Here is a 25,665-nt window from a genome sequence, read left to right as displayed (position 1 = left end):
TAAGGGATAGCCCTACACGTGCTGCCCAGGAGGTGGCATATCACTCAGGCACAACCACTCAGCAGTTTCACAGACCCAGCCATGTTTATTGAGGCCCACAGCTGTGCCCCATGCCCTACTCATTCTGCCAACCCCAGGTGATGTACAATACTCAACTAAGGGAGGTCCCATGATGTGGGTTGCTGCACCCCGGAACTTGCAGCAGTATCTGATGGATGGGGACAGTCCCCACTGCATTATTGTCACCAGGCTCCCCCCCGCCCTACAGGATGCAGGAGCACCCACTGGTGTCACCCAGCAGCCACCTTCTCCATGTGCATCCCTACATCACCAGCTGTGTTTGGGATATTTTGGGGACACTGTGGCCTCAAGACTCCCTCCAGCACTGCTGCCATGTCATGTGCTTAATTCCATCACATGGCGTCACCTCCCTGCCCACAGCCTTCACTCTGGGGATGGAGGTGATCTTGGTCCACCTGTGGGGACATCACCATGGCCCTTTGGATGCTGCTCCCCCTCGACGATGCACAGCAGCTCCTCCAGCTCCTGCTGCAGACGCAGGCCCAACAGCTCCTGCAGCAGCTCCCAGCGTCGGCTGCACGGTGCCACCCCCATGCGTTGCAGCGTCCCCTCCGTCAAGCGCAGCAGGGCTCTCCCGGTGACCGCATGCTCAGCTGCCAGAGGTGCCAGGTCCCCGTGTCGTGCACTCAGCCATGCACACACCTCTGGCACCGTCCATTCTGCTGGGGGCACCTGTGTTAGGAGGAGAGGGGTGAGATGTGGGTGTCCCTTTGCCTCCCAGCCCCATGGGAGTTACAGGGTCAGGGTGGCCCTCCGTGCCGCAATCACCTATCCTGAAACGTGGCCCTTCTGCCATCCCTGTGCCAGTGACTGCATTCATATCCCCATATTGTCTCCCACCTGCCCGCTGTGGGGGCTGCAGCTGCTGCCCTCTGCTCACCTTATTGGGCAAACATCCCTCCTGCAGCTCCTTAGCTCCATCCTGTATCCGGGGCTCCATGGGGGGATCCAGTCAGGTGCAGGGGCTCCCTGCAAACAGGGCTGCGATAACTGCAGTGAACACCGATTCCCTCACCCAGTGCAGACCACTCGATTCGTGCCCCTCCTTGGGCCAAAGCTGAGATGAAGTCCTGGTGCTCGGTGTGAGGGTGCAGATCCCGGAGCACCCAGGAAATGAGATCAGCCCCAGCTCCCCACCCCCTCCACAAACCTGGGGATAACGAGGGGCACCAGCATGCCCCAATGCTCCCAGCCCAGCCTGGATCTCCCCTCCATCCCCCTCCTCACCACACTCCCCTTCACACCTCTCCCCCTGGTGGAGCACAGACCCGCAGCACTGAAACCAGGAAAGCAGAAGGAACCTTTGCCCGGGCACTCCCTCTGCAGGCACAACACAGGGCTGCCAGGGGCACGGCTGCTCTGTGAGCTGACATCGTGATCCCCCCTTCCTCTTTGCCTGGCTGCATCCTCCCCACGCAGCTCAGGGGTTGTTGAGACCCCAGCCAGCCCCAAGCGCAGGATTTCCTAAGGTCAGAGGAGCACAGAGCATGGCACCAACCTTAGTCGTGAGCAGGCGAGGGAGCACTGCAAAGGCTCCTCCATCTCCTGTCCCCATCAGCTGTAGAAAAGGCCCATCTCTGCCTGCATCACGGGGAAAAGCCCTCAGGTACCCGCACAGATCAGTGTGGACGCACACAGCAGCCTCACCCCAACACTGGGGAGAGGCAGCGGGCACCAGACCAGGATGAGCCATAGGGATGAGTCATGTCCCAAAGGCTGCAGCCCTGCCCCACTGAGCTTGTAGGAACCAGTCACTGCCTGCAACAACCCCCAGGGTTTGTGCTGGGATGGTCGTGCTTGTTCTCCCCCCTGCAAAGTAGGACTGCACAGTTATGCAATTTGCAGCTGCTGGAAGAAAAATGCCACATGCAGCCAGGTGGGTGCAGAGCTTGTAGCACTTGCACGATACCACAGCCATGGGAACACACTCCTACATGCACAGGAACACTAGGGATTGCAGAGCTGACATACAACCATCAGCAGGGAAGCACGGAATGGCCAGCATAGATCAGCTCCTGCTCTCCAGCTATCTTCTTCCCCACCTCCAGACTCCAAAGAGATATCTGCATAGAGTTCCATGACTTGGACTCGCCCCATTACCTAAACATGGGCAGAGGAATGGATTTTCAGTCTCAGAGAGGTCTGATTGTGGCTCACAGCATGGCACCTGCCCATAAGGTGCCTTGCTGTGCCACCAGAACTTCCCTCTGCTGGGACATCAGCTCTGATGCTGCGCATGCTTGGCCAAGAAACACACCAAGTACTAATCCAAAACCAAAGAGCTTCTCCCCATGTTCTCACTTTCAACCCCAGCCACGCCGCTGTGCAGTGCTCCCTTCAGTGCAGAGCAGCAGCACTGCACAAGATTTACAGCCAGGAACAAACAGTCACCGCCCACCTCTTATCTCAGGCTGTGCCAGCCCACTTGCAGGATTGGTTTCGTTCGTACATGGGACCTAAAGGTTTCTGCAGCTTGTTTTGGATGAATCTGTATTGCCTGGTGAGTAACCCAAGCCATCCCCTTTATAACACAAAATGAGCGAGGAAAACAACTCAGAACATTAACCAAAAGAACCCTCCACAAAATCTCTCCTTCCCAAAATCTTGGAAGAAAGACTACAAAGTCTGAACAACTGAAGTTTATCACCGAAGTGATTCTACGTAAGTGTTAGGCTGCCTCTACTTCTGAATTTTCAGAACACGAGTTGCATGTAGGCTGCCACAGGATACACAAGCAGGGGTTGTTCTGATGATCCATGCGGGCTCTGGAGCTCAGTATGATTTCTGGACATGTTTCAGAAAAGCTGTCTCACACTTCAGAAAGCAGAGACCTGAGCAGAGACACCCCCCACAACCTCCATGGAAACTCTTCATGAAAACAGATTGGGAAAAAAAAGAGCAATCCAAACTTTTGTTTTTCTGGTTTATTGAGGCTAACGTCAGTGACACTCATTTCTCAGAAGCAATTTGCTCATTCCAATGCTGTTCAGACACTGTACAGTAAACATCCTCCTTCGAACAACCTCAGTCACTTGAGTTTAAAACCATTTCTGAGAACAGCAGCACCTTAACTCTCAGCTCAGCCTGCTGACATTCAGCACTTTGTGCATCTCCTCATCCCCAAACTCTTTGTACTCTGTTCCGGAATCATTCTTTTTCTCCAGGAATAAACAAAAACCCAAACCAAATCTCGATTACTGAAGAATTACAGTTGAGACTAGTGTGGTTACAAGGACACTGGAGACACTAAGAGATGTATTAACTTTTATTTTCTCCTGGAAGTGGAATATTTCTTAAGAGTGCGCTCGTTAGCTGACAATTACCAGCAGAAAGTTATATACAAAGGCCACCAAAAGTCCTTCCCAAGAAGGACTGTATGTATGTTTTCATTAGTGCATTGAAATGGCATTGCCAGGCACAGGATACATGAATACTCTTTCAGCAGTCCCTCATCCCACTACTGAGGGTAGAGCTCCACCAACATCGCATGCCCCTAAAAACGGAGAGAGAAAAAGAGAGGTCAGAAAAAGCACTGATGGTAACAGAACAGCTGTCCACACGTAACCACAACCCTCGTTCTGAGTGTACAGCAAAAGACAGTGCAGCACCATTACCTGCCCTCCTGCAGCGCAGGCAGCGACCAGGCCGTACTGCCCTCCCTCCTTCTTCAACCTGTGGGCAGCAGTAATTGCCAGGCGGCAGCCAGTGGCACCGAATGGATGTCCCAGAGAGAGGGAACCACCCCACGTGTTGAACTTCTCCAAGGGAGGGGCTCCAACCTACAAGCACACACACAGTGACGCACACGTAAAGAGGCAGCCTGCCCTCACCACAACAGTGCAGCACGTGGGCTTGGTAAGTGTTTCTTAGCGTGCTTGGTGACAGCACAAAACTGTGCCAAAGGGTTTTACTGCTTCACTGCAGCCTGTGCTGTTTGAAGGCAATTGGAAGGACTGACCTCATCCACTGCCTTAATTCCCAACAGTCACTACAGTGTGTCTAGGTTTCCACCTCTTGCTGTCATGGGGAATGCCACCACTCCCACAGAAGCTGTTCAGATTGGGATTTGCTAACCCAGAGTTCAAGAAACAAGACACAAAGGCTCTGGGAAGACCTCACTGTGGCCTTCCTGTATTTGAAGGGAGCGTATAAGCAGGAGGGGGAACGGCTGTTTACAAGGGTGGATAGTGATAGGACAAGGGGAATGGTGTTAAACTGAGACAAGGGAGGTTTAGGTTGGATATTAGGAGGAAGTTTTTCACCCAGAGGGTGGTGAGGCACTGGAACAGGTTGCCCAAGGAGGCTGTGGATGCCCCATCCCTGGAGGCATTCAAGGCCAGGCTGGATGTGGCTCTGGGCAGCCTGGTTTGGTGATTGGCAACCCTGCACATAGCAGGGGGTTGGAACTGGATGAGCATTGTGCTCCTTTTCAACCCAGGCCATTCTATGATTCCATGATTCTATGACTTCTCCCCATGAAGCACGACAGAAGCACTAGCCACAGTGTGGAATCCAATCATTTTGATTAGAAATTAAAGATAAAAACATTCTGGCAGAGTCCTTACCTTTGACTTCCTGCCCATGTAGTTTTGTGCAAACCAGTCTGAATCCATAGCTTTCATGTTAGCCAGTATCTGCCCCTAAAAGGGAGAGAACAGACGTTAAGGAAAGCCTGCAGATAGTTCTAACAAACCCAAGATATCCTGAGATTACCCACAGCCACAAAACATTTTACAGTTAGAGGCAGCTTTGGTGTTCCAGCATCACTTACAGCAAAAGCTTCATGGAATTCAAACACATCGATATCAGCCATGGTCAGACCAGCCTTCTCTAGCACTTTGGGAGTAGCATATGTTGGACTGATGAAGAAGAGGTAAGAAACAGGAGTCATATATGTTTCTTCCCATGATTATTCCCATTTCTCCAGCTAACATTCCTTCTCCCTAGGATGCACAGTACAGCATTTGTGCTGGTGTGCTAGTATCAACTGTTAGGAGATGCTCTTTATCATCGTCACCTACCCCAGTAGCAGTTGGTCCTTCGGATCCTGGGACACATAGACAAAATCCCTGCACAAAACAAATGCTATTAGTAACAGAGAGAGGAGAAGGAAGCAAAAGCAGGCTTCAGACCCCATCCAGTCCCTTGTTTACCTTAGGTAGGCCTTGGGTTTGTATCCTAGTGCCAAAGCCTTCTCTTCAGACATGAGCAGCATCGCTGAGGCACCGTCCGTCTACAAGAGGCAGACAAACCCATAAGGTCACTGCCCCAAGAGCAAGCACACACCGCACAGAACGAGCCTGGCAGCCCTCCTGAGGAGTACCCAAATGTAACCAGAGCTTCCAGGCTCTGCCACAGCACCCCAAGATCTCTAGAGCTGGTTTTGCTATTGCATCCCAGTCATTTGCATTGCCTAACTGAATCCTATGAAATCTCAGGAGTCAGATAAACCCCACCTAATTTAAAGAACTACTTTAGACTTCAGAATGGCTGACAGTTGGATTTGATGTTTTCTTGAAGGTGCTTGCCAACCAAAGTGATTTTACAATTCTATGAAAAGAGCTTTCTTAAAAAGTGTTAAAAAATTTTGCCCAAGGAGGCTGTGGATGCCCCATCCCTGCAGGCATTCAAGGCCAGGCTGGATGTGGCTCTGGGCAGCCTGGGCTGCTGGTTGGCGACCTGCACACAGCAGGGGGTTGGAACTGGGTGAGCATTGTGCTCCTTTTCAACCCAGGCCAATCTATGATTCTATGAAAATCAAGAGCTATGCAGAAGAGAGCATCACCATACACATGCTATAGAAATCTCTTCTTTTGCTCTGTGGAGGGTAAGCCATCAAGTGACAAGTTTAGTCTAAAAAACTACTGACTCCCAGACTTGCAATGCAATCAGTCCCATCAGGGACAGAACTTCTATGTATGCCTTTGAACAATCAACTCTGTGCTTTTCAAGAGATGGCTACAGCAAAGCAAAGAGGTAAAAACAGACAAAATTTCAGGGTTTAATTCTTGACTACCACTTTCCCCTGCTGGCTCACACAGGTCTTACCAGGAAGGATGAGTTGGCAGCTGTGACAGTTCCATAGGGCTTGACAAAAGCTGGCTTCAGTTTGCTCATCTGCTCCAGGGAGGATGGACGGATCCCATTGTCTTTGGTAACTGTATCTTTGCCTGTGGATGGTTTTTAACAAAAATATAAGTAAGCAACATATATGAACATCAGGATTCCAGAAAAAAAAAGAAACAAAGGCAGAAAAATATGCTTTTTGTGACATGTTGGAGGAAGAAAACGGGAAAATCTATCTGTGGTATCAGGATGTTTAACATGGCTGAAAAAATAACACTTAAAACTGAAGCTACTTTACTTCCTCTCTAAAGACTGAAATACAAGGAATTGCTGCAGACTCTTTACTGTAAGAAGAAAATCAGCACACTGTAAATCCAGCTGATAAAAGACTTTAAATTCAGCTTCCAATGCCTAAATTGGAGAACTGAGTCTAAATCAGTATATGCTTACGTGTCGAGATTCAAGGAAGTAAAAGCACTGGAAATAATCAAATCACAGAATCACAGAAGGGTCTGGGTTGAAAAGGACCACAGTGATCATCTACTTTCAACCCCCTGCTATGTGCAGGGTCGCCAACCACCAAACCAGGCTGCCCAGAGCCACATCCAGCCTAGAGAGCCACATATGCATCTATGACACTACTGGCTGCTTAAACACACCAGCTAACAAGTACCAATTTTAGCACACAGATTGCAGGTAACTGCAGATCTGCAGAAGTAAGGCCTCATTAGGAAATTAACCCCACAATAAAAGTGCCCCCCACAGAAGTGTTCAGACTGTTTCATACCTGAGCAATGACTGTAAGGCCTGGGGAACTGGATGCTACCAAGCTGGAACTAGGTGAACTTTGAGGTCCCTTCCAACCCAAGCTTAATTCTATTTCTAATTCTATTCTATGAAACCAGGTATTCAAGTTTCAGGCCTTCCTAACCAAACCCTGATTCATCAGACCATGATTTTATTAGGCCATTTGTTATTATCTTGGAGTACAGTGTTTGGTGATTTTCCTTGCTCAATCATCATGTTAGAAAGGATACAAAGTAGGTACTACAAAATCTAGACATGTAAGGATAAATTTATATGTTTAGATATGTGTGTTTAAACACATGCTCCTAAGTCAGTACGTTTCCACCGAGCAACAGAGGGCATATCATAGAATGACAGAATGGCCTGGGCTGAAAAGGACCACAATGATCATCTAGTTTCAACCCCCCCCTGCTGTGTACAGGGTTGCCAACCACCAGACCAAGCTGCCAGAGTGTTAAAACACAAAACCTACACTGAACGTGAAGAATCAAACCTCACGACTTCATCTCCTCTTCCAAATGAAGTATTTCTTTACCAAACTTAGTGCATGCTAGCAACATGTGCACTTTCACCTGGCACTTTGAAGGGCACCACATCAAGGAGCAAGCCTTCTTCCTGGGCTTTCTTGGCCAGTGTGTGTGAACGGAGGGCGTACTCATCTTGCTCCACTCGGGAGATTGCAAAGGCAGCAGCCAAGCGGTCGGCAGAGTGCCCCATAGTCTCACTGGTGGAGAACTCTGCCACAGCTGGTAGCTACAAAGCAAGATAAATAAAGTCAGCACACAGCACAGCCACCCCTACAGTGGTTACGGGCAGTTTATGAAACATGTATGAACAAGGACTCCCTTTTTTGGGACAAGTTTCAACTCCAGACACTCCCACAGGCCAAATCAGAGATGTGGGGTGAGTTCAGCTTAGCTTTTCTTCTTCCAAAAGCAGACAGGAAATCCCTGCATGGATTTAAAGTCCACAGTTTTCATTTTGGACTTGGGATCTCATCACTGCTACACTGTGCTTCCCTGCAGTCCAACCAAAGGTGGCCAGCAGCAGGGATACATACAGTTTTCTTGTGACAAATTCAGAGGTGATGGAAGGAACTGCTTCTCCTTCTTGTCTCTATCATGCCTTAATTCACCTCGTTCAGAGGACTACCAGAGTGGCTCCTGCCATTAACCAACAGGCTGCTAATTCCCATTAGAGAAGCTGAATACATCCAGCAGGATTTGGCTGAGAACAGCAAGCATAACACATATTGCATTAATCAAACAATAAGCATACTAATACACCAAGGATTTCCCTTTTCTGTGCACGTCACTTGTCTTATTTAGGAAATAAAAACTCCTCTGAATGCTTTACAACCATTTTATAATCTTTGCATCGATGGAATAAAGCTTCCATTTTGTAGCTTCCAGCACACAGCTCGGTTAAGAGCTGCAGAAAGAGGAGGAGGTCCAAAATGTTGAAATAAGTTGGGTTACTGAAGACCAACACGTAAGGAGACAAGGTAAAAACAATGCAGTCATGAGAGCTATAAGCTGCACTAATCAACTTAGTTTTAACTCAAATCACAGAGAGCTGATAAGGGAGACTGAAAGGCAATTACCTAAGCCCTTGTTATTTATGCTCTCCAGTGAAGCTAAAAATGTATCTGCCTCACTTTGTGTTATACCTCCCTATAAAACAGTTTAGTTTAAATATCTACATGCCTGAAAACATTACCTCAGGAGCAAAGTAGTCAGGGCGAATTTTGGAAATCAGGGCAAGCTTTTGGCCCACGGTCTTGGCTCGGTTCAGGGTGAGCATGGTCTTCCTCATCTTCCTGCTGTGACGAATGGGAACATCTGACATCAGCTCCACACCTCCTGCTACGACGACGTCACATTGTCCAGCTGCAATCAAACCTATGCCTGCAGGACAAGAGGTTCCCATGAGAGCTGCAGGAGAAGTAATGCTTACCCATCAGTGCCTACACAACTACAGTTTATTTCCTCCTTCAGCCACTGACTTCAGCCGTGTTATACAGCATGTGCTTAATGAAATGATGGGACAAACATACTTTGCTTCCAATTCTGTGCCCCACACAGCAGCTGGAAGAAGAATGTCCCCAAGAAATCAAGATACTAACTCAATCTTTGTCTTCCATTCTGCCCAGGCTGACAGCAAGCTGAAAGGCAGCAACTTCCTCATCAAGATTCTGTCTTTTCCTTCCAGGCAAACATGGATGCTGAGCAGATACCATGGCTGAATATAAACAGTGTCAAGCTGCTGGCAAGCCTACTGCAGAATACTCAGTTTGTGTTGCACTTCGTTGGCTCAAAATCTTTCCTTCCACTCCAGAATTTATTCAGATCCTTAGTTATAGTCACTAAGCAGCACAAGCCAGACGAGGGATGGAGGGAGAATTGCTAAGCTCAGTTGCAAACCACAGCTTGTTTCTCAAGCCAACATACCTGTGGTCATAGCCTGGTTTGAAGAAATGCAAGCCATGGTGACTGTATGGGCTGGAGTTTTGTCAGAGAAGCCAGCTCCCAAAGCAGCCTATGAGCAACAGGGAATGACTGTTAAAACATAGGCATTTTGCTCAACGGGGACAGAGCTGTTTTCTGCCCTAGTAACACACCTTTGCAGACTAAGCAGACAAGTACATCGAGTTTCTACTCAGCCAATTATTGCAGCAGCACTTCCCACCCCTCCCTGGGAACAAGAGAAGGCAGCTGCCCACCTCTCAGGGCTCTCAAGCCATGTAGACAACCCCCAAGAACAACCTAACCACACAACTCACCATTTCAAAGGAGCTTTCAAATACACAGCATCATCCTTTATTCACATTATTTGCAAAAGTGGCACGTGAAAAAAAATTATTTAGAACTCTCAGTACAAGGCACTGAGTTGCTTGAAACAGAACAGAAAACATTTCCTGCAGTTTGGAAAGCTGTGTCTGATTTGACCCAACCTCCTAGCACAGAATTGCTCACACCATGACCTTCCCTAGTTGACACGTGGCCAACTAGTTTAAAGTTCAGCAGTTGCTCCAAGTTAAAATTAAACCACAGCCCCATCTGACTGGCAGGTGACCAAAGCAAGTATTTGCATATACAAGGATAAAACTGCTGGTGGAATCCAGAGCCTCACAATCTCCTCAGTGTTTCCAGCACGTGTTACGTAATGGCTTAGCCTGGTTGCAGAGAATAACAGAAAATCACATGCCACCTCCTTCAGTGGATCAATTTCTTTCTGCGTCTAACATGCAAACGGTATTTTTTGCTTGCCAGAAAAAGAGCAACTAAGCTTCTCCATTTCAATTCATTTAAATGCTGCATCTGATCAGCCAACTAAAACAAATACAAAGCAATCTATCACAGCATGCTTTGCTCCTCTCAAGTACTTCTGCCAAGCCAGTAATTGAGTCCAATTGGTCATTTCAGGGAAGAATCAAGCAGAGGCTTCACAGCATCAAAATGCATTTGATCTATGGCAGATTCCCATGCAGTTATTGGATAAGAGAATACTGCACAAATAGCCTATACTCCCAAATACACTGTACCAGAATTTTTTGTAAGGGCTTTATTATCTTCTTACTAGCTGCTGAAATCTGACTTAAAGGAGATGAGCTGCACATCACCCACCTCTCTGGCAACATTGCTTGTTTTCACTTCCTGGATAACTGTGCCATACACAATGTAATCAACGACATCCCTTGGTACACTGGTCCTGTTCAGCAACCCCCTAAGGAGAAGAGAGAAACAAATAGAATTTGCAGCATTGAACAATGACCTTGCCTCTACCATCAAGCTTCTATCCTCCATTAGCTTGCCTAGAGAACAAGGCAACGGTGGAGCTACACCTGCTGCCCAAATTTGTAAGAAATCTTGCTTGTATGTGTACTTAGTGACAAGTGCAATTCAGTACAAACTGAAAAAAAATCATAGCAATAACACTACTATAAATAGTCATAGAATGGCCTGGGTTGAAAAGGAGCACAATGCTCATCCAGTTCCAACCCCCTGCTATGTGCAGGTCACCAACCAGCAGACCAGGCTGCCCAGAGCCACATCCAGCCTGGCCTTGAATGCCTCCAGGGATGGGGCATCCACAGCCTCCTTGGGCAACCTGTTCCAGTGCCTCACCACCCTCTGGCTGAAAAACTTCCTCCTAAGATCTAACCTAAACCTCCCCTGTCTCAGTTTAAAACCATTCCCCCTTGTCCTATCACTATCCACCCTCGTAAACAGGTGTTAAATGATGACATAACTTCATGAAACCAGTTCCTATTTCCCTCCAGAAATGGTTGTTAGCACATTCCCCAATTTGAGTCTTCCAACATCCAAATTAAAGGAAGAATGCCTTAGAGATAACAAAGCCAATTCCTTTTGGTATAGGAACATATAAAGCTCCTATAAAGAGACACAGAAAACTAGCAGTCTATTTTCACAGTTCATTAGGAAAACTGCATAATTTGTCCAAACATTGTGGCAAATACACCAACACAGGAAATCCCACCGTAGGCAGTGGTTAAGAACAGTGGGATTCAAACATAGTTTAATGCACTGCAAGCCACCAAATAAAAAGGAAATTTAGATTACTTACTGCAGTGCTGCTCGGGCTAAGTCATGGGGCATAAGATCTGCATACCTAGAAATAAAAAAAGGAAAGGCAAAAATTTAAGTGACAGAAAGCCACAGAAAATGACTTCATCCAAACACTGTAAGCAGCTGCACAGAACAGGTGATCTGAAATGCTCCAGTGCATTTATGGAACATTTCACACCACCACTTGTGAAAACTAACTGTGGATAGGTCAGCACAGAATCACTATGCTACACGCACTGAAAAGGAGAACAAAGATACCCACAGCCATCCTTAGATAGGTCTGCTCCTAAATTTAACTGTGAATTTGTGGAGTCTAGAGCAGATTCTCTATGCCTGTCCTGCTGGTTTTGAGAAATGCATTGCTTTGTGTGCTACACATGCATCATCAAAGGTTTCCTCTGGATATGCAGCACTGACTCTCATTCTCTGTAGAATTCATAGCCCTGGGCAATCTTCAAATCACACTTTTTCAGAAAATAAGATGGAATAGCTGCCAGCAATCTAACTTATTGCCAGTTCAGCACTTGCAGGCATTAGAGAAATAACTACATGAAGATGAACAAGCAAGCCCATTCCTTTCCAGTACCAGTGAAGTGTTTTCTTATGTTATACTTACGAGGTGCCAGACTGCAAGAATGGAATACGGACGCCCTCCACCACAACAATATTCTTCACACCACTTTTGGCTAAGGTCTTCTTACTCTTAGGCTGAACAGCTAAAAGGGAAGCATACTTAACTATTAGCAAGCAAATTTAGAGCTGTTAAAACTAAAAGAAAACTGGGGAAAACGTTCTCCTTTGGTGCAGAAGTCAAAAGCATTGCAGGAAGAAGCTCATGTTGTAATCTTGTCTCTGGTTAATTAGGTGATCTGTAAAAATGGTTTGACAACTCAGCATTTCCCCCATCAGCACAGAGATTCATAGATAGCTGTGCTGAGGCAACAGCACTGCTGAGAATAAATGCATGTAACTCCTAGTCTCCTTAACACTGGCAAGAGCAGTGCAGAAACAGAAATACCTACAAATGGTGCACAGCTTACAGTACAAATGAAGCAGAGCAAATTGAAAGCCCTGCAGCCAGAGTCAGACATCACAGTCTCTCACTAAGAAACAGCAGACAAAGATCCACCTTGCAAAGTAGCTACTTATATCTGCATTCCCACTGCACAGTAAAGGTGAGATAACTCATGATAAATCAACTTTCAAGAAATAACTAACTGGCACTTCCATAGCAAAGCAGGAGAAAAGAGTGCAGACAGTTGCTGCAGGTAACTTGTTACTTGAAGGTATCCAATTATTTCAGGATCAAGATAAAGTAGTACCACAATGCAGCTCAACAGGTCACTGTCACAGCTCTTTTGGAGTGAAAACTGACAGATTTCAGTGAGAATTCAGTGAGAATTTCCTAACCTACTCAGGTGTGCAAATCACAATAAGCATATACAGCAGCATGGGGTAATTCCATTTGCAAACCATTAAAGGACAAAACCAGATTAAATCTGGCTAAATAGCACGCTGTGTGAGTACACACACAAGTATGAAACTCCAGCACAGTTCATGGTTTTTCTTAAAGGCTCTCTGTGCAAAACTAAGGAGGTAAAAGGAACCTACCACTTGGTTCTTTCTTTTCTCAAATCCAGGCAGCTCAAAGCATTAGACACTTGAGCAAGCACACAATCAATATTAGAGCCCCACAACACCCCAACTGCTCAGTGAGAACCACAGCTAATTATCTCTGTAACTGTGTGCTCTCAGCAGCTCTGCTGAGACCCGAGTCTCACTGGACGTCAGAGCTAACTCCACAATCTCCTCCTAGTCAAGGGCAATTCCCTCTTCTCCAGGAAAAGACATCTGGTTATATCCAGTTTATAACTTCCTAGCTTAGCTTCTCAGATTAGACTCTAAAAAATCAGGTGAGGATGTGCTGTGAGCTCTGCAACGGGTGCAGCTTTTGGGAGTGAGAGGCCCTCAGGTGTTTGGAGCATTCCACCATGGTGTTTTGCTTGGAGTTTTACTTCTTTGCAACTTTTGAAAGGCACTCTTGATCTACAGCTGTCTGCACTGCATTTCTGAGATGTGTGCCTGGAAAAGGGAAGCACAGCCTTTTAGCACAGACCCAATGGGATCTCTGGTGCTTTCACTTTACCTGGAGCTTGTAACTGTGAAGAGCAGCTGAGAGATCGAGCAACTGAAAAGCAAAACAAAAAGAAGGAAAAGCATCAGTCAAATCTTAAGTGTCAAAAACATTTCTGGTTTCTGTAAGAAACGTTAAAATATTGTCACAGTGAGACAACTGCACCTACATATCACTGGGATAGTCTTTGTTACTCTGTTCATAAAAATGACAGCTCATACTTAGCATGAAAGTCTTCCCATACGTGGGAAGGAGAAATGCATCAACAATGGAATTAGTTGTTTAAGAAACAGATGACAATGGAAGAAAAATTCAGCTACAAGCATCCACTCAAAGGCTAACACTTAGAAAGAACGTTATGACCCAACAATCCAAGGTTTTAATAAATGTAAACATACTTACAGACCCTGACAGCCCATGCTGAGGAAGCAGGGAGGTTTCGGATGGTATGGGTCAGCATAGAAGTCATTTTGATATCTAGAGGTAGAGAAAGACAGCTAATAGTCCACTCTGATCTATTTGGAATAATTTCAAGGGAAATAATCTGCTTGCTTCACACAGAGCCAAAGAAAGGGAAGAAACAGAAGCTGATCCAAGAACAGCAGTCACAGAGATTACTTTCTGTTACACCTCTCTTGTACAGCATCAAACAGATGAAGTGACTGGCTTGTGACTGCAGCCTGCTAATACCCCTGTAAATAAACACTTATCTCCTGGAGGACCCAGCTCTGATCTGTCAGCAGCTAGCAGTTTTAGATTTCCCCCTCAATAAGTATTCCACCACTTCCCCCCTGGAATACTGTCCCAGAGTCCAGCCAACATCATGACCAGCGTGATCCTCCTGACGCACTCTCTTGGCACAATTTCACACCACTACCTTTAACCTTAACCCCAATAACTCTCATTGGCTATCCCCACAGTAAGCAGAACAACATCCCACACAGCACTCCCCTTTAAAGGTCCCTTCCAATTCAATTCCACGATTCCGTTTGACTAGAATGGCATGCCACAAGCCAATTTCAGACTCCTCACACAGATAAAGACCCCCAAACCAGACTGCCTCTCTTCTCTATCATCCCTCTCTGCCTCCCCTCTTAATCCTTTGCACCTCTGCCCGTATCCCACAGCAGTTCCCACATACCCAAGCCCACACAACCACCCTCCCCACCAAACAGGCACACCCCCTCGTGGATTTCACTCTCCTAAAAGCATAACATCATTTATTTTTACTATTTTTTTTTACCCAGAAACCCTCAGGGACCCCAGAGACTCCTCAACACACACAGTGACCCAGAACCCACAACACCTGCCCTGCCTGCACAACAGCCCCTCCACCCTCACGTACACACACAGCATATCCCATACACTTTTTCCACACACTTGTTCCACACCCCTCACACGTCCCCTGCTCACACCCCACACAAACCCTCCAATACCCACTCACAGGGACCAACAACCCCCATCCTCCCCCAAATTCCACACCCATTAACCCACACTAGCCCCTATTTCCCCTCATAAATCATTATTTCCCCCCATAAGCAACAATTTCCCCTCACGACCCCACAACACTCACCTACCTCCGCCTGCGCTTCCCCCGCGCCGCCCTCTCACCGCCGCCGCCGCCGCCGCCGGCTGCCCTCCGGAAGGCCCCCTACCGCCTTTAGGGCTGCCCGTTGATCTGCCTGACAAAAAATCACAAACACCCCGATTTATCCTCCTCCGCCGCCGCACTGATGCCACCTCCGATTTAGCACAGACAGCCACCGGCTCTCCTTGAACAACGTGGAGGAGAGAGGGGACCAAAAACCGGCGGTGTTCGGAGACAGGCAGTAATGTGGGCAGCCCCGGGCGCGGCGCGAAGCCCCCTCTCCTAGCGGCCTCTCCCTCATTCGACCTCGCGCGCATCGAAGATGGCGGCCGCAGTGCGCGCTATCGGCAGCTTGGGGCGCTTCGCGGCCGCAGCTAAGTATTGCCCGCCACGCCGCCCGGCGACTGAGGGTGAGCCGCGGGGGGAGGGAGCCGTGCGCGAGGTGGGGGGTCAGTGGTGAAATGGCGGGTGGTTGGGTCGGGTTGGGGGGTGTGGAGGCCTCGCAAGAGGGTTTGTGAGGGGGGTGTGGTGTGCAGGTGGCACCTGAGGTGTTTGTGAGGGGCAGAGGGCGGTGTGCTGATGTGTGGCAGCAGGAGGGCTGTGAGGGGAAAAGGCGTTGTGTTACCAGAGGGATCTGTGAGGGGAGGGGAGTCTTTACTGTGAGAGTGGTGAGGTGCTGGAACTGCTGCCCAGAGAGGCTGTGGATGCCCCGTCCATCCCTGGAGGTGTTCAAGGCCAGGTTGGATGGGGCCCTGGGCAGCCTGGGCTGGTATGAAATGTGGAGGTTGGTGGCCCTGCATGTGGCAGGGGGTTGGAGCTTCATGATCCTTGAGGTCCCTTCTAACCCTGGCCATTCTGTGATTCTGTAAGGCCCGCTGTTCCCACTGGGTGAAGACTTTGTTAGGAGTATATTGGGGGTAAAGGGGCTTTGAAGTGGTGTATCCACACATGAGAGTCTTCCTGGGAGATGTGAGGGGGTTACTGAGTAGAGTGGGTCTGTGTATGTATTGTGGAGGCTGGTGGAGATGGGAATTGCTGAGGTATGGTGGGGGGGGGGGCAGGGGAGCTCCTGGGTGTGTGCCTCCTTGAGGGAGCTGCCATCTCATGCCAAGATCTCACCCCTGTGGCCTCTGTATCCCCACAATGGGGATATCAGTGTGTCCCCATGTCCTGGGGAGCTGTGGTATCCCTATAGGATAGCTGCTCTCTGTATGTCTTCTGTACATGTGTGCATTTGGGGGAGTGTCTGTGTGGCTCTGGAGGTGTCCCATGGTGTATGTTGAAATGACAAGGCAGTCCTTGTGTCCTTGTGTGTGTGCATGAGGGCTGTCCCCATGTCCTTGGATGTCTGTCTGGCTCCTGGGGCAGCTCTCATAGCACCTCAGTGTTTCTGTGCCCCTGGGGGAGACCTTTGTTTTTGGGACCCATTTGCACGCACCTGGTGGTGCCAGGAGCCCCCAGATGGCTGGGGAGTACCTCTAGTGCACCACAGTCTGCCATAATTCTGGTGTGCAAGCATTTCTCCCTTATACATTTGCTCCCTGACCTGATTTGCAGTGCTTCCCTATAGAAGTTCCAAAGAGAGGAGTCACCAGCACCACAAGTAAGATCTGAGAACAAAGCTCAGGCTTTTGGAAGCAGCCAATTTTTGTGCTCTGAAGGGCCTTAGAATCTTCTATGGATGTAGAGCTGAAGTTAGCACTGTTTCCTGGAACTTAATGCCTGTCTTCATATGGTGTTGGAGCAAATTTGTGCATGACCTGGTTGCTACAGGAGCAGAGTGCTGCAGTTGATAACGAGCAGAACTGTGGGAACTCCAGAGGTTTCTGGGGCCATCGTTGGTGGATTTGTTTCTTCTAGTAATGTTCTTCATTACAGTCCTGGAGCTGCTGTTGCTTACCATAATTAATGGTGTTGTTCTGCTGCAACAAAGCGTTTATCAAGCAGCATGCAAACCTAGCTAGGGCAGGCCAGAAAGCATGCAAAAGGCAGTAAGTAGGCTAAAGAAAAACTCAGGAGCAAGCCCTACCTGCTCAGCTACGTGTGCTGACAGCTTCCCGGAGGGGACAGCGAGGCTCAGTGTGCCAGACATTTCCCATCTTGCAGCTTACAGGAGAGGCTGGAAGTGCTGCAGCTCGTTGGCTTTGCTCAGCTTAGCTCAGGACTACAAGGAGCCTTTTCTCAGCCACCTATGGATCCTGATCCCAGCTCGAGTGGTCTGCCATCTCTGGGTGAGCACAGGGAAGTGCTGGGTAGGGAAGTAGCAGGGAAATGGTAGAAAAGAAAGTGGGAGGAAATGGGTCCTGGCTAGCTGTCAGGAAAGAAGTTGTGTGCTGAGTCCCGAAAGCAATTTTTATGAAGCATTCTTTCTCCAGACGGTTTTTCAGTTGGAATGAATGAAGTAGGCAAAATTGGTCTGTATTCAAAAGTTTTAATTCTGGAGTGACTCGTTAGTGACATGGCAGAAGTGTGCATCTGGCCTGATGCTGTGCTGTTACCCTCAGAATCACAAAGGAGGGGTTTCTGGCTCTGATCTTGGCAAGTTACCAGCACTGTTGCTGAATGATTTGATTCCTGAAGCAGACGTACTGTGACCAAGTAAACGTGGAAAATATCTTCCACATCCAAAACTAAAAACAAGTGTGCTGGGATCTAAAATAAAAGGCTTTCAGGCTGATGAAACCTCACTTGGTTGTTAAGCTGCTTTTACTCTTGCGACACTAGCATTCCCCAAAGAGTTTGTGTTTAAAGTATGGTGAGATTTGTTCAGCCTTGCCCTTGATTATTTTTCCCCCCTCTTCCTATCTTTTGTTTTGCTAAACCTGAAAGCAAAGTAGAATTCAAGGTTTAAGGTTTTCTCAAAAGTCTGTTTTGTGTGAAGGAATTTGAAAGAGGAAAACGTGTTTGGTTGTAGGATAAGGTTAATTCATTTTTCATGTTTTTCTTCGTATTATTTTGGATTGGGGTCATACAATGGAGGAAACTGTTGGTAAGCACTGGGGAGAGATGTTGCTGTCCCTGCTCTACCAGAATCTGGTTGTGGGTGTGGAAGGAGAACACGATCGTCTGCTTTGCAACTGAGATTCATTTGATCTAATTCTCCTTCCTGATATGCCTGGAAGAAATGCAGGATTAAAGTGAAAGAACTCAGACGGTGCCAATCTTCTTGGCAGAGCACTGATGTTGTTTTTGCCAGGTTAAAATGCTGCTAAGTTATAATGCAGAGAATGATACTGAGGAGCATCTTCCAGCAAAGAGATTATTGTCAAACTGTGCTCAAATGTGTGCTTAGTTTCAGAAATACCTGTCTACAGCTCGCTAAAAGTTTAGGGGAGTTGCAACCTGGGCCACGCTGTGGCCTGCAAATACTTCAGAGTAGCTTTGGAGTGGAAATCCATTCACTCGTTGTTTATAAGATGGCATTTGGGTGCAGAGCGACGCACAGTTTCCGTCCTGTGTGCAGCCCTGTGTGTGTGTAGGACCTGAGGAATGGAGCACAAAGGTCACAGCCTGCTGCCAGCACTGCGGCGGGGTGGAAGGAGGGTCAAAGTGCAGGGGAGCTTCAGCCCTGAGCTGTCTGGTGGGGCTGCGGGGGGGAGAGAGCACCTGCTGGTGGGGTGCAGGGAGGGATTGCAGCTTTCCTCTGCTGAATTTTCTACCTAATTGCTGGGAAAGGGATTGTTTTCATCTTGAACCTACTATCAGCACTAAGCAATATACCTCCCCCAGCTAAGTTTGCCATTGGTAGGTGTGCACTACGGTGTGAGAAGCAGCTTTGGCAGTGATTCAGCATAGGTCTGCAGTAGAAGAAGATCCTGTTGGTCAGGATCAAGGTCACTCAAACAGAGCTGGGGTTCATTTGTGTAGCAACAGGTTGTTGGACAAAATACAGTTTCTCAGCAGAAAAAGGAGATTTGGGGTTTCACTTGCAGACAGAACTTGTTTGTATGGTGGTCTGAGTTTTTGGAGTGCTTTGAAACAAAACAAGTTTGCCTGGATGCTTCTTCCTGTAATTGGTAGGGATAGATCTGGTATTTAGTTGATAGAGAATGGAGGAGAGAATAAACATCGTGTGCTCTTGCTCTGGCTTACCAGGTGCACTCCCTGCTGTCTATGAAGTAATGCTGGTGTTGGCACAGGTCACAAGTATATTTTTGCAGGAATATTGTAGGGCAATTATTTGATCTATGGAGAATAACTTGAAGGCTCCGAACTCCCCAAAGTGCAACGAGATCTGAAGGTTACTGTGTTGAACTGTGCGCCCTGATGGCAAAACACCCCCATGTGCTGCCTCTGTTGTCTCTCCTCAGCTTTTGAGGAATGAGGCTTTGGTTGTTGCCCTCAGCTTGGCATTCCTGTATTGGAAGCTGCAGGGTGGCAGCTGTGTGTGAAGGTGACTTCCATAGCATGGAGTGTGCTGAACTCTGCTGGTAGCACAGAGCCTTAAAGAGGGAGCAGGCTGATGATCAGGATTTTCTGTAATGTTGCTTGGCACAAAGGGAGACAGGAAGATACATTAATAAGGGACACTGCAGCTGAGATTACTGAGCATTCATTTAACATCTGCAACATCTTTTCTCTAGGCTATGCTTGCCGTAATGTCTCCACCTCCACTGCTCTTCAGGGTAAGCTTGAAGATTTTTTGTATGTGAGTTCATCTTCTTTGCTAAAACCCATTGAACATAAGCTGATAACGTGTTCCTGCTTGTTTCCAGCTAGAACCCACGTGAGCTACGATATCAAAGGAGATGTTGCTGTTGTACGCTTCAACACACCAAATTCAAAGGTACTGTTCCAGCTGCAGTGCAGAGGAGGCACTGAAAATGCTATGATTTCAGACCAAGATCATCCTTAACCTGCAGCCTTTCAAAGTTGTGAACAAAGTAAAAATTGGACAGTGAGCATTTGGACATTTAATGAGAGGGTGAGAGGTGACAGCCTTGAGTTGCACCAGAGGAGGTTCAGGTTGGATATTAGGAAACATTTCTTCTCCAGAAGAGCAGTGAAGCATTAGAACAGGCTGCCCAGGGAGGTGGTGGGGTCACTGTCCCTGGAGGTGTTAAGGAAACGTGGAGACGTGGCACTGAGGGACGTGGCTTAGTGAGCACAGTGAGGATAGGCTGATGATTGGACTCAGTGATCTTGGAGGTTTTTTCCAACCGTAATGATTTTCTGATTATAATTATACCAAGCAATAGTCTGAGTGAATTCCTGAATGGCCTATTCCTTCTGTTGACAGATTGGAAAATGCATTCAGGTTTGCCATTGGCCTTGGCTTTTTTTTTTAATCAGACTGTCTTCCATGCATGTTTTCTTAATCTCCTGCAATCCCTATTTACAATGTTTCTTTGCTGCCTTCAGGTGAACACACTATCCAAACAATTGAATGCAGAGTTTACTGAAGTAATGAATGAGATTTGGGCCAATGAAGCAGTCAAAAGTGCCGTCCTCATCTCTTCAAAGCCAGGTTCTTTTATTGCTGGAGCAGATATTGAGTAAGTTTATGGGTTTTACAAGTTATGCTGATGGTGTTTCCTCTGAAGTCTGGTAATCAGGACCAGAGTCCTGGTGTGCTGTGCAGTCTGAGCAGTTTGTCACTGACTTCTCCCCAGGGGTGAGGCAGAGGCTGGGTGTGAAATCCTTGTGCACCGGATGTGCAGCTTGCTCAGACGAAGTCAGGTCCTTGATAAAAAGGAGCTTGGCTAGTCATTAAACTCAATTTGCTTGTAGCACTGGGTCATTCCTTCCTGCGTGCTGGGGTGCAGCCAAGGAAAGTTCCTTTCCTGGCTCTGGGGTTAGCATTGTGCTTTGGGCCGGGACGCAACAAGAGCAGATAATTTACATGCAGAGCTTCATTTAAGCTGGGTTTGAGTGCCTGGTTGTCTGCCAGCACGGCCCCTCGATGAGGCAGGACTTGGCTTCCTGCCATGTGAAGCATCCAAGCAGCCTCCTGGGCCATTCAGTGTGGGGAGCTCACAGGGTGTGTGGGTGCTCTCACTGGGACCTGGAGTGCTGTTAGTCCTGACCTCAGGCAGGGCAGAATTATTGTTTAAAGACATTAAAAGCCAGAAAACTCTAAGTTCTCAGGAAGGTAAATGACAAACCAGCCTTTCAAAAAACTTATTACCTTTTTGCTCTGCTCGTGAATAAGGCCAGGCACTTGATATGTGATATGGTGGGAAGGAGGGGGTAGCAAGAGCAGAGCAAAAGGACAGGTTGTGTTTAAGAGGTGCCTGCTGGCCTCAGCACTACAAGCCTGCTGAGTTGTGCCTGCCTGGCAAACAGTTCTAGCCTCCATGGGAATAATTGGCTGAGGGAGTCTCTAATTGGCAGAGTGCAGCATCAGAGCCTGGCCATCTGCTTCTCTAAAAAGTGATCCTGGATTCTCCCCGCACCCTTTCTGGCAAGTGCTTTGGGTTTTCCTATGACCCCTTCCTCTTCTCCCCCAAAGCCTTTCAAAGCCCTGACACAAGGGAACTCATTCACTGCCTGCAAGCACAAACCAGTGTCAGCATGTGGTGACTTAACCCACTGAATTTAGTAGTCTTCCTGCGTTGTCAGTTAATCTAAGACTGTGGGACTGAATAGCTCTGGCCTGTCTGTCAGTCACTGGAGCTTTGTGGGAAAAGGGGAGCAAACTCCTTGAAGCACTTTCCATTTTATTGCTGTTTTCTCAGTGCTTTTCCAGTTCTGATCAGCCTTTCTGCCTCACTGCAGCATGATTGCAGCCTGCAAGACTTCTCAGGAAGTGACTCAGCTCTCTCAGGAAGGACAGAAGATGCTAGAAAAAATTGAGCAGTCTCCAAAGCCCATAGTTGCTGCCATCAGTGGCTCCTGCCTGGGAGGAGGACTGGAGGTACTGAGCAGTTCTGGGCCTGCTAAGCAGCAGTGGGAGTTAGAGAACCGGTGCTACCAAGTTATCCACATGATGCCTGCAGGTCTACCCTGTGAGGGTTTTGAGACCTGGCATGGATTCATTACATCCATTCAAATGAGTTTGTGGCAAGTTAATGGTTTGGAGCTTCTGAGCTTCAGAGCTCTGCCATGCTAATTTTCCTGCTTCTGTCAGAAGACAGGTAGGCAGATATGGTGTGTGTGGGCCAGAATAACATTGAGATGAGAGCATCCGAGGGCAAACAGGCTGTTTCCAGCGGGCATTGAATTTGCATAAGTACTGCTGGCAGAGTTCAGGCTGGAAATGAGTCTCACATCCCAACAGCTTCTGTTCTTTTAAAGGTTCTTGTGGGAGGGATGAGTGTGGGGAATCTGGCCAGGCTCCACCCTGGCCTGCGTGCCCTTTCCCTTGCTTGCCCCTTCAGCTGGGTGCAGTATCTGCTTCATAATCTCCACTCAGTGTATTGTAAACTAAGACAGCAGTAACTCGTAGAGCAAATTTGTTGCTAAAGTGGAACCACATCATGGGAATAGTCTTAAGTTGCTTGCATACTTCTTATGCAATCACATCTTTACAAGCACAGCGATTGATCTGGACTTGGTGATGAAGTGATTATATCATGGGTGATCTGTAAATGGAATCGTGCTTTAAATGCAGTGTGTGACTCTAGTCCTTAAAGGTCTCAGTGAGATTTAAATTAACGAGGTTTGAAAATAGCTTGATTCAGATTGTTAGTCTCATGTTCATGTCAGTAGCTCTTTGTTACCATCAGCTCTGAGTGTGCTAGAAGAAGCCCTAACAAGCACTGAAGGAATTTGAGCCAGCTGAGTTAGGGACTCAGGATAGAACTAGGAGGAAAGCCAAAGCTGTATGTACAAGAAACGTTTTTGATGGATGCTCACTTCTGTGGTCTTTCCCAGGGAAACCTTCAGTTGTCCCTTCCTTTTTTTAAGGTTGCCATTGCCTGTCACTACAGAATAGCAACGAAGGACAGGAAAACAATCTTGGGAACACCTGAAGTATTACTGGGACTCCTGCCAGGGGCAGGGGGAACTCAGCGGCTGCCAAAGATGGTAAGTAGGAGAAAAACTTTACTCTACAGCCTCTTCTGCTGCTTCAAGGATATAGTCTCTTTTCTAAAATCCCCTTTCTGTGCTTCCAGGTGGGACTTCCTGCTGCCTTTGATATGATGCTGACTGGGAGGAACATCCATGCTGACAGAGCAAAGAAGATGGGTCTGGTTGACCAGCTGGTGGACCCACTAGGTCAGACATGGTGCCTCTGAGTTGCTAGGAAGCTGATCTGCTGCCCGTTGGTTAACCTCTCCATTTTAATGGGGGGAGAAATCATTGATGCCACAGTTTAGGTGGAGCAGAGCACGTGGACTGCAAAGTTGTTACCATTTTCTGCAGGATAATCTTCATTCCCACTGCTGAAGCATGAGCACAAGGATCTTGAAACGTCAGGCTAAAGCTAAGTGAACAGGGGAAGGTTAGCATAGAGGGCAGCAGGCTTGTTGGCTCTCTTGCTTAAGCTGATGCTGTAGTTGAGAACCTGCATTCCTCATTTATCATGTCAGAGGAACAGATTGCAATCTGTAATGGAAGAATGGATGATCAATGCTTATGCAGCCTGCAGATGTTAATTCCAGTGGCAAGATCTTGAGAAGCCAACCCCCACAGCTTAGGCACTCTGAATTGCTAACTGACTTGCAGTTGGATGGAGATGTTCCTCGCAGGTTGCAGAGCAGATTGCACTTCCAAGTGCTCCTGAATGTGAAGAAAATATATAAACATATTTTAAAAGCGCTGCTATCTATTCTCAGAAATGCAAGGGAAGCTCCCATGTGTGTTGTCTCAGACCAGCTGGATGAGATGTTATTAGCTTTGTTTTCACTTATAAAATAGATCCGTGGTACCCAGGGGTGAGTCAAATCTGCTGATGAAGCTTTACCACTGTATGTATTAAGTGTGAATTGCCTTTAAGAGCTAACTAGAGTGGCTTTTTATACCAATCGTTACTAAAGAAGACTGAATTTTTTGAAAACATGTTACCATTCTTGACTCAAACCAGATTAGGACATAAAAGGATCACAAAAAAGATGATATGCAAGCATTAGAGACTTCTCTTATTCCTTCAAATAGCACCCAGTGCCATTGAGCTTTCTTACCAAGTATTCTCATGTTCATTCTCAATGTCTGCATGAAACAGTTTATTTAGCTTGGGTTATGCTGTAGTTGACTGTAGAAAACTTTGAAGGAAGGAGATAGTATTGATTAGGAGGCAGATTCATGAATTGCAAGCAGTTCTCCTTCAGTAAGAAACTCCACAGCATTCTCTTGATGTGCTTAATGGTATGCCCAAATCTGGCATGTGCCTTTTATATAATAAAACATATTTTAGTTGATAACTTGAGGCTTTCTTGGCTAGGATACTGCAACAGTTAGAATGTTGAGGCGAGGTGTTGCTGTATGTAGTACTAGCTAAAGCAAGTGAGAAACTTCTTGCACTTGAAGATTGAGGGTTTATTGGACATTAGATGCAGTACAGGTAATTTTCAGGGATGTGGTGTTGGGTAACTGTTGTCTGTGTGATAGCAGCAGTGTTGATAAACCTCAGTTGTGCAGACTTTCTGTGCTACATAAGAAAGTAGAGGCACAACAAGAGGGAGGGAGGCAGAAAACTTGAGTTCTGTTAAGATTTTCATGGTGCCTGCACTTACGCAGAGTGAAAGAGTGAGAGATAAAGGGCACAAACTGCGACAAGAGGGTTGAAAAGGTCTTTGTAGTCAGACACTGAATTGCTAACTGACTTTCAGTTGGATGGGGATGTTCTTTGCAGGTTGCAGAGCAGAAAAAAAGGTCTTTACAGTCAGACACTGAAAGAAGGATCTAGAGAGGTGATGGGAACTTCAGTCTCAGAGATGTTCAGAGCCTGCCTGAAATTCCTCAGGCCATTCCTGAGCAACCTGACTGAATTCTCAAGTTAAATCCAGACTTTGAACTTGGCCTTGCTTTGAGCAGTAGGTCAGACTGTCTGGCCATGTTCCCACCCAACCAAAGTTTTTCTGTTGTTCTCTGAGATTAGTGTTCATGTTTAATCGGCGTACAGCTATTGGCTTCCATTGGGATCTGACATTTTGGCATTTCTGTATAAACACTATGAACATTAAATGTCTTGGAGACCTTCAGAATTGAGAAAAGTCAAAAGCAGGGAGGGAAACAAAGTGGTAGCAGTTCAGAGGAATATCCTGTTGCTGTCATACCCTCTTTTCTCCAAGTGAGCTGCTTTCATCAATGATAAATTCTGCTGTGTTTCCTCAATACTTCCCTTTTGTTCACAGGGCCAGGTGTGAAGGCTCCAGAAGCACGAACAATTGAGTACTTGGAGGAGGTAGCAATTGGCTTTGCCAGAGGGTTAGCCAACAAGACTGTGTCTGCCAAGAGATCAAAAGGACTAGTACAGAGTAAGTCTGGGCACCACAGCCCAAGCCAGGGAACTGCAG

The 25,665-nt window shown here is 47.2% G+C and overlaps 3 protein-coding genes across 8 annotated transcripts in view; 1 reads left to right on the top strand and 2 right to left on the bottom strand.

The window, feature by feature from the left end:
• Positions 1-62: 62 nt before the first annotated feature.
• LOC104910019 (sterile alpha motif domain-containing protein 12-like) lies at positions 63-1,764 on the bottom strand. Of its 5 annotated transcripts, none has more exons than XM_031552637.1 (3): positions 1,580-1,764; positions 962-1,071; positions 63-753 (listed from the first exon to the last, which is right to left on the bottom strand). In XM_031552637.1, the coding sequence occupies exons 2-3, from the start codon at positions 1,019-1,021 to the stop codon at positions 445-447; spliced, it is 369 nt and encodes a 122-aa protein (XP_031408497.1). In that variant the 5' UTR covers positions 1,022-1,071; positions 1,580-1,764; the 3' UTR covers positions 63-444. The 5 variants fall into 5 exon arrangements, with proteins under 5 accessions (XP_031408497.1, XP_010706332.1, XP_010706331.1 ...); XM_010708030.3 differs by having other exon boundaries at positions 962-1,062; positions 1,580-1,763; XM_010708029.3 differs by having other exon boundaries at positions 962-1,050; positions 1,580-1,762.
• Positions 1,765-2,990: 1,226 nt separating this feature from the next.
• HADHB (hydroxyacyl-CoA dehydrogenase trifunctional multienzyme complex subunit beta) lies at positions 2,991-15,592 on the bottom strand. 2 transcript variants are annotated; one of them, XM_010708028.3, is made up of 16 exons: positions 15,255-15,592; positions 14,080-14,154; positions 13,690-13,731; positions 12,160-12,259; positions 11,542-11,586; positions 10,581-10,680; positions 9,405-9,492; positions 8,674-8,861; positions 7,527-7,707; positions 6,130-6,251; positions 5,235-5,314; positions 5,103-5,150; positions 4,853-4,940; positions 4,647-4,721; positions 3,696-3,860; positions 2,991-3,574 (listed from the first exon to the last, which is right to left on the bottom strand). In XM_010708028.3, exons 1-16 carry the CDS (start codon positions 15,580-15,582, stop codon positions 3,539-3,541), a joined length of 1,761 nt encoding a protein of 586 aa, XP_010706330.1. In that variant the 5' UTR covers positions 15,583-15,592; the 3' UTR covers positions 2,991-3,538. The 2 variants fall into 2 exon arrangements, with proteins under 2 accessions (XP_010706330.1, XP_003204612.1); XM_003204564.4 differs by having other exon boundaries at positions 15,251-15,342.
• The window catches only part of HADHA (hydroxyacyl-CoA dehydrogenase trifunctional multienzyme complex subunit alpha), a 24,007-nt gene continuing 13,903 nt past the window's right edge, over positions 15,562-25,665 (top strand). Inside the window, exons 1-8 of the mRNA XM_003204563.3 lie at positions 15,562-15,675; positions 19,849-19,890; positions 19,981-20,051; positions 20,627-20,760; positions 21,983-22,121; positions 23,114-23,233; positions 23,323-23,425; positions 25,504-25,626. Coding sequence (XP_003204611.1) covers positions 15,588-15,675; positions 19,849-19,890; positions 19,981-20,051; positions 20,627-20,760; positions 21,983-22,121; positions 23,114-23,233; positions 23,323-23,425; positions 25,504-25,626 — 820 coding nt within the window. The 5' untranslated portion in view covers positions 15,562-15,587. The remainder of the gene's footprint in view (positions 15,676-19,848; positions 19,891-19,980; positions 20,052-20,626; positions 20,761-21,982; positions 22,122-23,113; positions 23,234-23,322; positions 23,426-25,503; positions 25,627-25,665) is intronic.

The sequence above is a fragment of the Meleagris gallopavo genome, chromosome 2 (genome assembly GCF_000146605.3).
Source record: "Meleagris gallopavo isolate NT-WF06-2002-E0010 breed Aviagen turkey brand Nicholas breeding stock chromosome 2, Turkey_5.1, whole genome shotgun sequence".
Classification (NCBI taxonomy): domain Eukaryota; kingdom Metazoa; phylum Chordata; class Aves; order Galliformes; family Phasianidae; genus Meleagris; species Meleagris gallopavo.
This window is presented reverse-complemented; position numbering and strand designations above follow the sequence as displayed.